At 41.5% G+C, this 12,918-nt stretch overlaps 1 protein-coding gene across 3 annotated transcripts; it reads right to left on the reverse strand.

The window, feature by feature from the left end:
* Window positions 1-1,372: 1,372 nt before the first annotated feature.
* On the reverse strand, window positions 1,373-12,643 carry diras1b (DIRAS family, GTP-binding RAS-like 1b). 3 transcript variants are annotated; one of them, XM_076984901.1, is made up of 3 exons: window positions 12,510-12,637; window positions 6,813-6,957; window positions 1,373-5,847 (listed from the first exon to the last, which is right to left on the reverse strand). In XM_076984901.1, exon 3 carries the CDS (start codon window positions 5,813-5,815, stop codon window positions 5,219-5,221), a length of 597 nt encoding a protein of 198 aa, XP_076841016.1. In that variant the 5' UTR covers window positions 5,816-5,847; window positions 6,813-6,957; window positions 12,510-12,637; the 3' UTR covers window positions 1,373-5,218. The 3 variants fall into 3 exon arrangements, with proteins under 3 accessions (XP_076841016.1, XP_076841015.1, XP_076841014.1); XM_076984900.1 differs by lacking the exon at window positions 12,510-12,637 and adding an exon at window positions 8,026-8,880; XM_076984899.1 differs by lacking the exon at window positions 6,813-6,957 and having other exon boundaries at window positions 12,510-12,643.
* Between the last annotated feature and the right edge of the window lie 275 nt (window positions 12,644-12,918).

Raw genomic sequence — 12,918 nt, forward strand, 5'->3', positions numbered from 1 at the left:
TGTGTGTTTGTGAGAGAGAGAGAGTGTGTGTGTGTGTGTGTGTGTGTGCGAGAGAGAGAGAGAGCAGTAGTTGAAACAGTGGATTCAGTCAGTCTAGGTACATGCTAACTCCCTCACCCCACGGCAGCCATTTTGTGCGCTGTACCCTCAGCATCACACTGCAGTGCTAACCCACTTGTTCCACACCACGTCCTGCTGACCTGCCCTATGTAGAGTGAGACCGTCCTGCTGACCTGCCCTATGTAGAGTGAGACCGTCCTGCTGACCTGCCCTATGTAGAGTGAGACCGTCCTGCTGACCTGCCCTATGTAGAGTGAGACCGTCCTGCTGACCTGCCCTATGTAGAGTGAGACCGTCCTGCTGACCTGCCCTATGTAGAGTGAGACCGTCCTGCTGACCTGCCCTATGTAGAGTGAGACCGTCCTGCTGACCTGCTCTATGTAGAGTGAGACCGTCCTGCTGACCTGCCCTATGTAGAGTGAGACCGTCCTGCTGACCTGCTCTATGTAGAGTGAGACCGTCCTGCTGACCTGCCCTATGTAGAGTGAGACCGTCCTGCTGACCTGCCCTATGTAGAGTGAGACCGTCCTGCTGACCTGCCCTATGTAGAGTGAGACCATCCTGCTGACCTGCTCTATGTAGAGTGAGACCGTCCTGCTGACCTGCCCTATGTAGAGTGAGACCATCCTGCTGACCTGCCCTATGTAGAGTGAGACCGTCCTGCTGACCTGCCCTATGTAGAGTGAGACCATCCTGCTGACCTGCTCTATGTAGAGTGAGACCGTCCTGCTGACCTGCCCTATGTAGAGTGAGACCATCCTGCTGACCTGCCCTATGTAGAGTGAGACCGTCCTGCTGACCTGCCCTATGTAGAGTGAGACCGTCCTGCTGACCTGCTCTATGTAGAGTGAGACCATCCTGCTGACCTGCTCTATGTAGAGTGAGACCGTCCTGCTGACCTGCCCTATGTAGAGTGAGACCGTCCTGCTGACCTGCCCTATGTAGAGTGAGACCGTCCTGCTGACCTGCCCTATGTAGAGTGAGACCGTCCTGCTGACCTGCTCTATGTAGAGTGAGACCGTCCTGCTGACCTGCCCTATGTAGAGTGAGACCGTCATGAAATGATGTAATTGTGCATTAACATCTGCACTGAGTGAATTGGAGGTGTCCCTACCAGCATGATGTTGCCATGGAAACCATGTTTAGCACAAGATTCTAAGGTATTTGCTTTGGTCAAACGTGTAAGACAAAAATATGAAACCCCCACCCCCAGAAAAAGATAGCAGTTGGTTTAATGTAATGCTCATTTTTATTAAAAATTAATTTATCATAGAATAATCTTCAAGAATATATTTTACAGATAACAGTTTGCTTTCACTTAGAGACCCTTATTTTGTTAGGAAGACTATTGCTAGAACACGTTTACATAAAAGGAGTTAAAACTCAAACGATACTATAAAAAATCAGTAATCAGTAAAAAACAAATTTAAAAATGTTAAACATAAAAGTAGGATGCAAAACAGATAAATTGATAAGGGCACATTTTTTTGTAGTCTCCATGCAGACGATTGTGACATGATCAGTGTTTTACGTCCTTTAATTCACATCCAAACATTCTGTTTTCCTGTGTTCCTTGTACAAACCAGGAACTGACTGAACATGTAGTGTAACCAATCACTGTTGCACCGTCAGCAAAGCTGGAAGCTAGGGTGTTTTCAGCACGCGTATGAATAGATCACTACACTACAAGTCACTACCGGTCACTACAGGTCACTACAGGTCACTACAGGTCACTATAGGTCACTATAAGTCACTACAGGGGTCTAAAGGTCTTTTTCTTTTTGCCACCCCCGTCAAAGTTCTGCATTCTAGCCTTGAGCTCATATCAGTATATCATCACAACGTTAATATATTTTATAACTATTTATAAGGTGAAGAGCATGATTTCAACAAATAGTTGATGACTTGGGAGTTGCCAATATGGGTGTGTTTAAGGCAATCAGGGTTACTGGGCCACACTGTGGGATAAGCAGAGCTACAACTGTTGCAGATAAACAGGCAAGTCTCTGCAACCATGTGATTCAATGGAGGTGTTCATTACACTGAGAGACTGCAGCTTTAAAGGAAACTCATATAGAGCAGCTGATATTGTTATTGTTTGTGTGTTTCTGGATAATATATTAATAATACATTCCTATTATTCTATTAATTTTGTGGTCATACTTTGAACTGTATTGTGAAACTATGCACACAGAGTTTATGGCTATGTTGTTGAGTCATCTGAAGAGCAGTGATATTAGTTTCACTTACTGCTGTCACACTGTCACGTCTACAAATATTTTCATATCCTTTTCTTAGTCATATGTCTATTTAGCCATACTGCATCTTCAGAATCTAAACTTTATTCTACATGTCATATGTACTATTCCAACAAAACTGTTTGCTCAACGTATTTCTCATATTGTAATCACATTGGAACACATCATATTTTGGTCAGTATCAAAAAATAATTGCTTCCGATCCTTGCAAAGCCTAATGTTTACACTTTTTTATTTGTTTTGCAATTCCCTGTATAACATGTGGCCTGATTTCAGTAGTATTTCAGCTGTGATTCATCTCTTTTTGTATATGGGTACTTGCAATCTTAATCATGCATAAGCCAATGGTCTATGGGGCAGGGTAGAGGGTGCCAGGCTGGTTAGAGGGTGCCAGGCAGGTTAGAGGGTGCCAGGCTGTCCCCAAGGTCTTTGTGCCTCAGAGACAGAGGCAGGAGTGGTGTGATTCATCCTTATGCCAGCTTGGCTTCACCAAGATGTGACAAGCTCATGAATAGTTTTGCAGAATGCACGTACGTGCACTGTAGCAGTAGCTGGCTTATAGTAATGAGATGTCTCTCTCTTTATTAATACAATGGCATACATGAAAGCTTAATTTGTCCACCTACAACACTTGTGTGAATTAATATTTCCACTAATAAAAGCCAAGGGAAAGACTTACAGAATTACACTAAGCAGGAAATTGGACATAAAATAAAATCATTTTTTGTTAAATCCAATATTCATTACTTAATGTACCCAAAGAGGAATAGCTGTGGACCTCATCATCATCACCAAGTCATTATGATACAGAATAAAGATTGTTATTTTGAATACTAAAGCATGTGTCTTTATTTTTAAATTTCTACTTTCATAATTGATCTTTGTGGGTTTACAATGTTTTGGCAAATATTAACTTATTTTAGATACATACGTTAGAACCTGTTCTGCTAGTTACAAGAAAAGGAAGGTTGGGTTGTTATTGCAAGCCCAGATAAAACAATCATGGATTAAAAAACATTTGTATCAAGACAGGTAATAGCTCAATCTGGATAATTCTCAAATTTCCACTACACAGAAACATAGAAATCATGCCAGTAAGGCTAGAATGTGCAGTGTGGAAGGGTAGCTCAACATGCAACATTCAACATTATGCTTTTCGTTTAGGTGACTTCATGCTGTTTGTTCTATACAGACTTCTAGATGATGAAGGCAATGGTACAACAGCAAATAGAGCTCAAACCTCACAATTTTGGTTACATTTTTGTTAACATGATCTGTTTTAAATGATTGTTCAGTACACAAAATACCATCAATGGCACCAACTTAAAAAACATCTCCTGTGACAAAAATGTCCTTGGATGTCATGCAGAAGGAAAAGACAGAGATGTAGACGTATGCTGGTCACAGTACTTTTTAGTCTTCTTATACCAAAATTGGAATAATTAGACTTGTGCTTTTATACACTGCTATGACATGAGACCTTGAGTAGGTATTAAAGGGTATTATATATTGCATCAAACAACCGATGAGAGGCAATTATCTGGTCAAACACAGTCAAATGTATGAACCTCTTCGATAAAGTGCAACATGAGTGCATTCTCACACAGGATTGCATTTTGCCCAGTTTGCTGGGTCATTAGTAGAACACCAAATTTACATTAAAAACTATGCCAAGAATCATATAGTTATATTTCCATTCACAAGCAATGTTGCTCTGCATAAATAATAAAACAAACTGTAGCTTAGAAATGGTCTTTTTATAGGCACCTACTTTATATAATTACGTATATTTTTTGGAGTAAAATTTTAGTGCTGTTGATAGATGCTAATCATTCAGGTTTAGTTCTTTCTCATCTAGAGGCACAATATTTTTTCTGTTCAGCTCGGTACAATTTATGTCTCTGTGTCACACATGCACACAAGATGGTGGAGATGATGAATTGGATTGGCATGTTTTCAACACGGTTTTCTCCAGTATGGTTTGCTGGAGCATCTGTCTCATTTCTAAAAGCATACATCCTATTCCAAAATTATTAACAATATGATTGTCTTCAATGTTACCTGCTACAATAGATTAGTAATATACAATAAAAGCAAACATGCAAATGGAGTTAGCTGCACAATTGAGGGGAGTCTTTTCACTTACACAGACCTTAAGAACCGCAGGTCTTGGTTTATCAATCATGTCTACATTACTTATGTCGATGTTTCCAAAGTCTAAAATTAAAGGTATTACATTTTCTCTGTTCATGTTTATAAAATGGGTTGACACGACTGTTTAGATCATACAAGGGGCTAAAAGAAATCACATTGAAATTCATAAAATGTTCTGAGTCAAAGCTGTGTGGTTCTCCTCCACACATTCCTGTCAGAGCCCCTGCACATTTACAGCAATGTGAATCAAAACCCCTCATTCATCTTGTGGTTACACCACACAGCCGTCCCCAAGAAACGTCAGCAATACAAAAATATGGCCATACTTCTTCTTCATTATGGGCATGAGGGTGTTTTCAAAAACATGTTTCTCAGAGCAACTACCTGTGGTGTGTCACTAGTTCTTTCTCAGTTAGTTCATAGGTTAAACTATAAACGATCAATGTCATGGTGTTGATACAATATCTTCAGAATGGTGGAGATGATGGGGTGTGGTTAATGGACGGTGTACATCTCCTCAAGTGTGAACATGAGCAGTCTGAACATGGCTAGGCCACATCATTGCGTAGCACTGTTGAATTTCGCGGTCACAGGGAGAAGATGCAGGCCACTGAAAATATGTATGAATTTACAATGTCTACCGACTGAAAAGCATCCCTACTTTGGTTTACTCTACCCCCATGAGTATCCATCTGTGAGTATCCATCTGTGAGTATACTCTCATACCTGTTTACCCAGACATGCATCTACATGACACTACATTTCCCCTTCAGTTTGTCAGTGCGTTTCTGTTTTCCTGAGTGTTTGCCATCGATATTTAGACTCATGTTGCGTTTCTTCTCCAGGTTGAGAAGCTCTTGGAAAAGTTCAGTGACATTGTGGTTGGTTTTGGCTGATGTCTCCATAAAGGCGCATTTCCATGTAGCAGCCTGAGTCTCTCCATCGCTGGTCTCCACCTCTCTTTGGGTCTCATCACTCTTGTTGCCTACCAGCATGATAGGGATGTTCTCGATGCCACCTTTGATGGCCAGTATCTGCTGGTAGATGGGTTTCAGCTCTTCCAGTGACTGCCTGCTGGTGATGGAGTAGACCAGGATGAAGGCATGGCCCTTGGAGATAGACAGGCGCTGCATGGCGGGAAACTGGTGGCTGCCGGTGGTGTCTGTAATTTGCAGCGTGCAAACACTCTTGTCACAACTGATCACCTGTCGGTAGGTGTCCTCCACTGTGGGGATGTAGGTGTCCCGGAAGGTGCCCTTTACAAAACGGAGCACAAGCGAGCTCTTGCCCACACCGCCTGCTCCAAAAACCACCACCCGGTAGTCATTACTCTGCTCAGGCATGTCGGGGATGTCAGGTGAGCCGCTCTCAACACCTGAGGAAAACAATTCAGAAACCACTGACTTACTGTCACACAATACTAAATAAATCACCTAACATTAAGTAGTTTAGTGCTGACTCAGTCGAATGTTGACTCTGAGAGAAGGAGCCCTCAGTATTGAAGTCATAAAAGGTACATGTAGGTGTATAGGTATATTAAACAGAGATGCACGCACATTTTAATACACCTTGGATGAGTGTGTGAGGAGTGTGTATGAAAGACAGGGGTGTGCGTTGTCCTGTCCATCACTGTGACACTCAAACTGCTTGACAATGGATCTGTGGTGGCTTCAGTATGCACTTATGGCCAAAACATATAAAGACATCTATTGTATCACATTGAATTTTCAGATCCCTTTCCTCTCTCTCTCTCTTCATCCTGTGCTGGTAGATGAATGTGGAGAGGACATTAAGCCTCTGATCAATAACAGTATCTAGTTATTTCAGGCCCCTGGTTGGCCACGTCCCCCCATCTGAAGGTGTCCCAGACACCAGTGGACCTTGATTGATGGCGATGTTCTCTTTATTTTGCACTAGTTCCGTTTGGAAGAGCCACAAACCCTTTAAAAGGAACCTGGCTGTTACTGCCAAACTCCATAATGTATTAACTCTGGCACAGGCTTAGATTATAATGCATGTGCATTGATTCAAGGTCCTCTAGAGCGGTCTCTCTCCTCTCTCTGAGCTGTGCTGAGCTGTGCTGATGCAGCTTGATTAGGAAGGAACTCTGCTTAGTACAGACACCACCAGGGAATGGTGAAGAGAGGGAGAGGGAATGTGAAGTATCACTTCTTTTAGAAGCCCAATGAAGAAGTAGCTCAACGATGTCTACGCAGGGTGACACCTGCTCTTGAAGAATTACTGTCACTCTATCTGCAAACTAGCATTTCTATATACAGTGTGCACACAGTACAACACAGATGCAGATACAGAGAGCCACAACATTATACAGTAACTCACCTGAATATGGAGCTTCTTCTTTCTCAAGTTTAATGAGAGGAACATCATCAAGGTATATTCAAGGTATAGTGTACATGTGTCAGACAATCTTTGCAGCTGTTTTGGAAATTCTGGATTTAATTATGAATATTCGTCTGGGAGAACACTAATCCACAGTACAAATGAGAGAAACACATAGAAAGAGATGTTTGGATTATTGCACTGGAGTAAGGAGCACTTTTGTCACAGTTTTGAGATCAGACAGCAACCATTAACAAATAATGTGGTAGCCTGCTTGAATGGTTTTATATAGAGAGCACCTTTTTGTGGGGTGATTCAGACAATTACTACACACCAAAGTACTCCGTCTGGGCACAGGACTGTGAATTGTGGATTGGAAGCATTGAAAAAAAAACTGCTTAATCAGAAGACTGCCAAACCTTCAGAAATACCTCACAGATGGTATGTGTTATAATTACACAGCATATGTCTCTGTGGTGCTAAATTAGTCTTTTAGCCTGTGTGTGTGTGTGTGTGTGTGTGTGTGTGTGTGTGTGTGTGTGTGTGTGTGTGTGTGTGCATGTGTGTGTTATAGTGTACACCAAACCACAAGATGATTACGCTTTGTAGGAAAAAGAAATTAGCCTAAAAATACCACACCACCATCTGCCATCTCACTGCACCAACTGTTGTCTTGAATGGTACAACCTCACACAAAGATAATCACACAAAAATTCACACAGGTTCATATATTCCCACACAAACAAAAATAAAATCATACAAACTCACTCACACAACCTTGTACTGTCCCACACACATTCAAATTCCATAATTTTATTTTGGAAACAGACAACCCATCCTAAACTAGGCCTATTTCAGTAAGCCATTCTATCATTGTACAGCCATTCAAATTTTCAAATGCTACTCTATAAACACTTTTTCAAAAAAAGAGAACTACTAAATGTTAAGTTTTGACTCAAGCATAATCCTGAAACATTAACCAATGCTTACTTCTGTAAATCAAGGATAAAATGGCCTTGATATCTCTAAATTACAATCAATGGTAATTATGCATTGAATAAATGAAATAAAAGACACTGTACCTTACAAACAAACAAACATAATAAAGGATCCAGTACAATGCAATGCGTATCGTTCCATTTCATTATCACCCCAAGCACATGTACCATCCGCCTTCATTCAGTCACAAAACAGCAAATCACAGCAGCCTTACCATTACAATAAGACTGGGACTTTCAGACTGTCTGCACCACCCCACTATTCACTGGTGAATAGTGTGTAGTCTCCAGTCCTGTACTGGGAGGAATCCCCAGATAATTCTTGCTGATCTGATTGACCTGCTGTGGACTGAGCTCAGCAGCTAATCATCTTCACATGGTCTGTCACTGCTGGAGACTGTGACCCATTTCAAAGGATTTTAAATCTCAGCATACATTTTTATCACATGCCCACACTGCTGCATGAAGTCATGTACTAAGTAAAATTTAACGATGTGTTGATATGACATATTTTAGAATGTATTCTGTAATGGATAAGACAAGTATTTGGGAGAGGGGATCTGGTCCATAATCTTCTTTAGAGCAGGGAGCATTAAAGTGCAGTATAACTGCTATATTATGTGCTATACTACTAAGAACATCAGAACACTAGAGTCAATATGAATCCATTCAAGCTTAATTTAAAATATATTAAGGTAGTGATTGCATTTACAATATAGGTGAGTAATGTCAGTCTAAACTAGGCTTTGCTGCATGCAACAGAGAACATCCACAGACCAACACAATATATATAATCTATATAATCTACAATTCATCATCTCCTTCACACTTCAGGTGTTAATAAAATGTAATAGCATGCAGCCCACTCATAAGTAATAGCATGCATATCCCCTAAAAGGATAAAGTGGAATAAAAATATTTGTGTTCCAGCTCCATGCAAACATTTTCCTCTCCAGTACATCTGTAGGGAGGTTACTGAAGGTGACCAGAGTAGCTCTCCCTTCTCTTGACGCCACTGAAGTTGTGTTGACCGTAGCAAACTGGACAGAAATCCTAGATCTTAGCAGTTAGCTGATGGGTTTCATGCTCAGCCTGCCACCATGTTAGTCAAAGTCAAATTTATTTATATAACCCTTTTTACAAGAGCTGCTATCACAAAGCATTGTTACAGATGTCAATATTGGGAAGAACGAAGCCACTAAGAGGACGAAGAAGAAACTTTGAGAGGAAGCAAGACTCAAAGGGACAGCCTCAAGACTCAAAGGGACAGCCTCAAGACTCAAAGGGACAGCCTCAAGACTCAAAGGGACAGCCTCAAGACTCAAAGGGACAGCCCCAAGACTCAAAGGGACAGCCTCAAGACTCAAAGGGACAGCCTCAAGACTCAAAGGGACAGCCTCCTCTGATTGTGTCAGGAACAACACACCCCCCCTCATAATTAATCCTGCACCTGTCTCTCTTCAGCCACACCCTCTACCTCTGCTATTTAAGATGGAGGTTCCACTTTCTTCTCGCAAAGTATTGCCGACTCATGCTGCATACCGAGCTCATTGCCATGTCGACTTCTAGTTCTCTGACCTCTGCTGCCCTCGTAGACCTCGTACCCAGCCTAACCCTCTTGTACCTGCTCTCTGCTCTCCCGACGTGACCCTGGACTGGCTCTACATCTCCCTAAACGCTCCGGTGTTCAGTGCCGTTGTTTATACTTGGTGCTACTCACCCCTGGCGTTTGTTTCATTATCAATAAAACCGGCATTATTCTGCAGTTGAATCCATCTCTGCCTGGTCATTATGTTACAGATTGACACTAAACACCACAACAATAACAATATTAAACAAACAAGAAAAGTAATAAGAACAAACACTTTTTCTTGAGCTATACCTTCTCTTTTTCTAGAAGGTTCATTTTCACTCAACTAATTGCAGGAGAATCAAGTGTCTAAATAAATAAAGCAGACCAAATGCCTTCTAGCTTTACATCAACAACGATATGAAAGTTGGTTTTCTAACAGTTCCAGGCAGATTGTTGCTGTGATGCTACTGCTACTCTCTGCATGCACCAGGCACTTATTTACATGGAGTTAGTTACAATACCGTAGTTACAATACCATAGTTACAAAATCTTGTAGTGTCAGTAATCACAAAGATACTAGTTCATGTCTAGAAAATGGCCACAAAAGATCATGAGCCAGACATGCAGGTTCCAGTCAGCATGACAATGTTTTGTATCATGGTCTAATGACTTGTGTCTTCAATGCTTTCAGAGGGCTGTAAAAGTGTAATACAGGGAGCAGTAAAGTGTCTTCTACTTGGGGAAATGAGATAATGAAGCTATTGGGATCTATTCTTCCTCAAAGCCTGCAATAAGCACCAGTCTCTTTACTTTTTTAGGACTATGAAATATCAAATGGTACTTTATAGTATGTCTCTGATATGATGATGGGACTGATTTACATGACAATACTAGAGGGAGAAAGTCATGCCAAATGAGGAATTTAATAATATAATGGGTGCGTTTAGCATGTTTTAACAATTGACTATTAGTCTAATAATTTTCTGAGATTTTTCTTCATCACAAATACACACTTGTGTGCAGATGTGTACGGCGGGCCGTCTCCTGATGCAGTGGCTGCTCTGGGCTCTTCTGGGCTCCACACTGAGGCTCCAGAGAACTATTTCATCACCTTGTACGGTACAATGTGTATGACAATAAAGCTATTCACATGTGTAACAAAATATTAAGTAAAATTAAACTACATTTACATTTACGGCATTTAGTAGACGCTCTTATCCAGAGCGACTTACAAAGTGCTTTGCATCTGATCACAGAATACATCCTAGGAAATAGTTCGGATAGGCCAGAATTCAAGATACCATTGAGTCAGACTACTACTAAACTACAGGAGTCAATGTCATTACCAAGTGTTTTGCAAGTTAGACGTTTGCCAAGAAGCACAAATAACCATAGACAGACATACAATTTAAGAACAACGGCAAGTGGTATCAGCTGAATTAGTGCTCTGGTAAGAACTCAACAAACAGGTGAGTCTTCAGTCTACGCTTGAAGATAGCAATAGACTCTGCAGTCCTAGCAGCTAATGGAAGATTGTTCCACCATCTTGGAGCCAGGATGGAGAATAGTCTGGAGCTTTGTCTTCCATGAGACTTTAAGCATGGAGTTTTGAGTCGAGCCAAGCTTGAGGTTCTGAGTGATCGCTGTACGGATCGGCTTTTTACCATGGACATCATGTAGGGAGGGGCCAGTCCATTTTTGATTTTGTAAGCAAGCATCAAGGTTTTATAACACTACTAGTTAGAAATATTTAGCTTTATTGTGAAATTTCAAGATAAACCTAAAATGCACTCTAATCTTTACAGAAGAACTTAATATGACCTTCTCCAAACTTCTGAATGCACAGATCCAACTCTTCAGTGTTTCAGTACTTTTTGCAAAACTTGTGTTCTCTAACAAGGAGCTTATTGGCAAAATTCACAACAGGTGTTTGATCCATAAATTGACCGATAGATTTCCTGGTTCAACATCTCACATTGATGACTGCTTCATTGTGAACCGTGCCCTGCAGAACCGGATGATGAATGCCACACAACTCCAGGCACATTTAAGGGAGATGACAGGCACCCAAGTATCATGTCAGACCATTCAAAATCATTTACATCAGAGTGGTTGGCATTCTGGACACCCTGCAAGAGTACCTGACCACACCACCAAACACAGGAGCGTCATGACTGTTGCTCAAGGGCACAAGACAAGTTATTGAGACATTGACATGTTTTGTTGGGGTATACCCACCACTGTTTTTGGCTTTTGTTTCAATAAATTAGAAATCACTGTTGCACTATTGCATGCTTCTACTTAAATGCGCTACTTTCATGATATATCACTGTAGCGTGATAACTTTACCCATCTTAAGGCATTGATATTATGCTGACAAATCAGAGCAGCGACGGCGTGAGATTGTCAAGCTCCGGGTCTTAACGCCACTGCAGACATACATGTACCGCACTGAAACTACGGGTCGTTTGAGCCTGAAAGTTAAACTCTTTCTAGATCAACTAGCACAGACACCAGACGGTTCTTTAATCACAAAAGAGACGAAAGGACAGGACTGACTAATGTAGCCTGTGTTCGTCTGGTATAGATGCGTGTTTCCCGGATGTCGCATCTAAAGCTAACTAATATCCCATAAAGGATTTAATCGCACGTCTCTTACTGTTCTACCGCCTTTAATTTTACTTGGTTGATTATGGTGTCTCAATAACTGGTACAGTAACCTGTGATCGATAGTCGGTTCTCCCCGTGCAGCCTACGATGCCACACGCAGCCTGTGTTCATTCATAAACTGCTGGATCACCCTCGTAGTAGACTGCTGTTATTCACATGCATTTCTAATAGTTCACTTCAAAAAGATAAATGTGAATCGACGTTCTCAGCTGCAACATGTTCCTTCCTCCACCTCTCCTTTCGTTCTCATAACAATTTATGAGGTTCATATTGCCACAACAGTTAATCTCGCACCTGAAGCCCACTCTGATCCATGGCATGTGACATTCACTGGTCCAAACCAATCTAAATCTTACAAGAACCGTCTGGTGAATCATGGTGCGAATCGTTCATCCACGCAAAACAACAGCTGAATCAACTGATTTTGTATGACAGCGTGCATTTCGACTCACCTACCTGAACTTAACGGACTCCGTCTCACTAATTTTGGATAACAGAACAGTGACAAGCTACGCCAATCGCGTCCTAAAGCATTTTATACAAATAATGAAGACCTGGTACAGATCAATCTCAACCGCAGTTCACTCGTGTTCTCTCTCCTCTCTCTCTCTCTCTCTCTCTCTCTCTCTCTCTCTCTCTCTCTCTCTGGCTCGCTCTCTCTCTCTCTCTCTCTCTCTCTCTCTCTCTCTCTCTCTCTCTCTCTCTCTCTCTCTCTCTCTCTCTCTCTCTCCACACACACACACACACACACACACACACACACACACACAGATCTCTGGAGGTGTGGGAGCAGTGCAAGGTTTATACTGTATTCACACAGTAAAAGGCAAATTACAGTTTATAAACTGGATGATGAACATGAAAG

The sequence above is a fragment of the Brachyhypopomus gauderio genome, unplaced genomic scaffold (assembly GCF_052324685.1).
Source record: "Brachyhypopomus gauderio isolate BG-103 unplaced genomic scaffold, BGAUD_0.2 sc34, whole genome shotgun sequence".
In the NCBI taxonomy this organism is placed as follows: domain Eukaryota; kingdom Metazoa; phylum Chordata; class Actinopteri; order Gymnotiformes; family Hypopomidae; genus Brachyhypopomus; species Brachyhypopomus gauderio.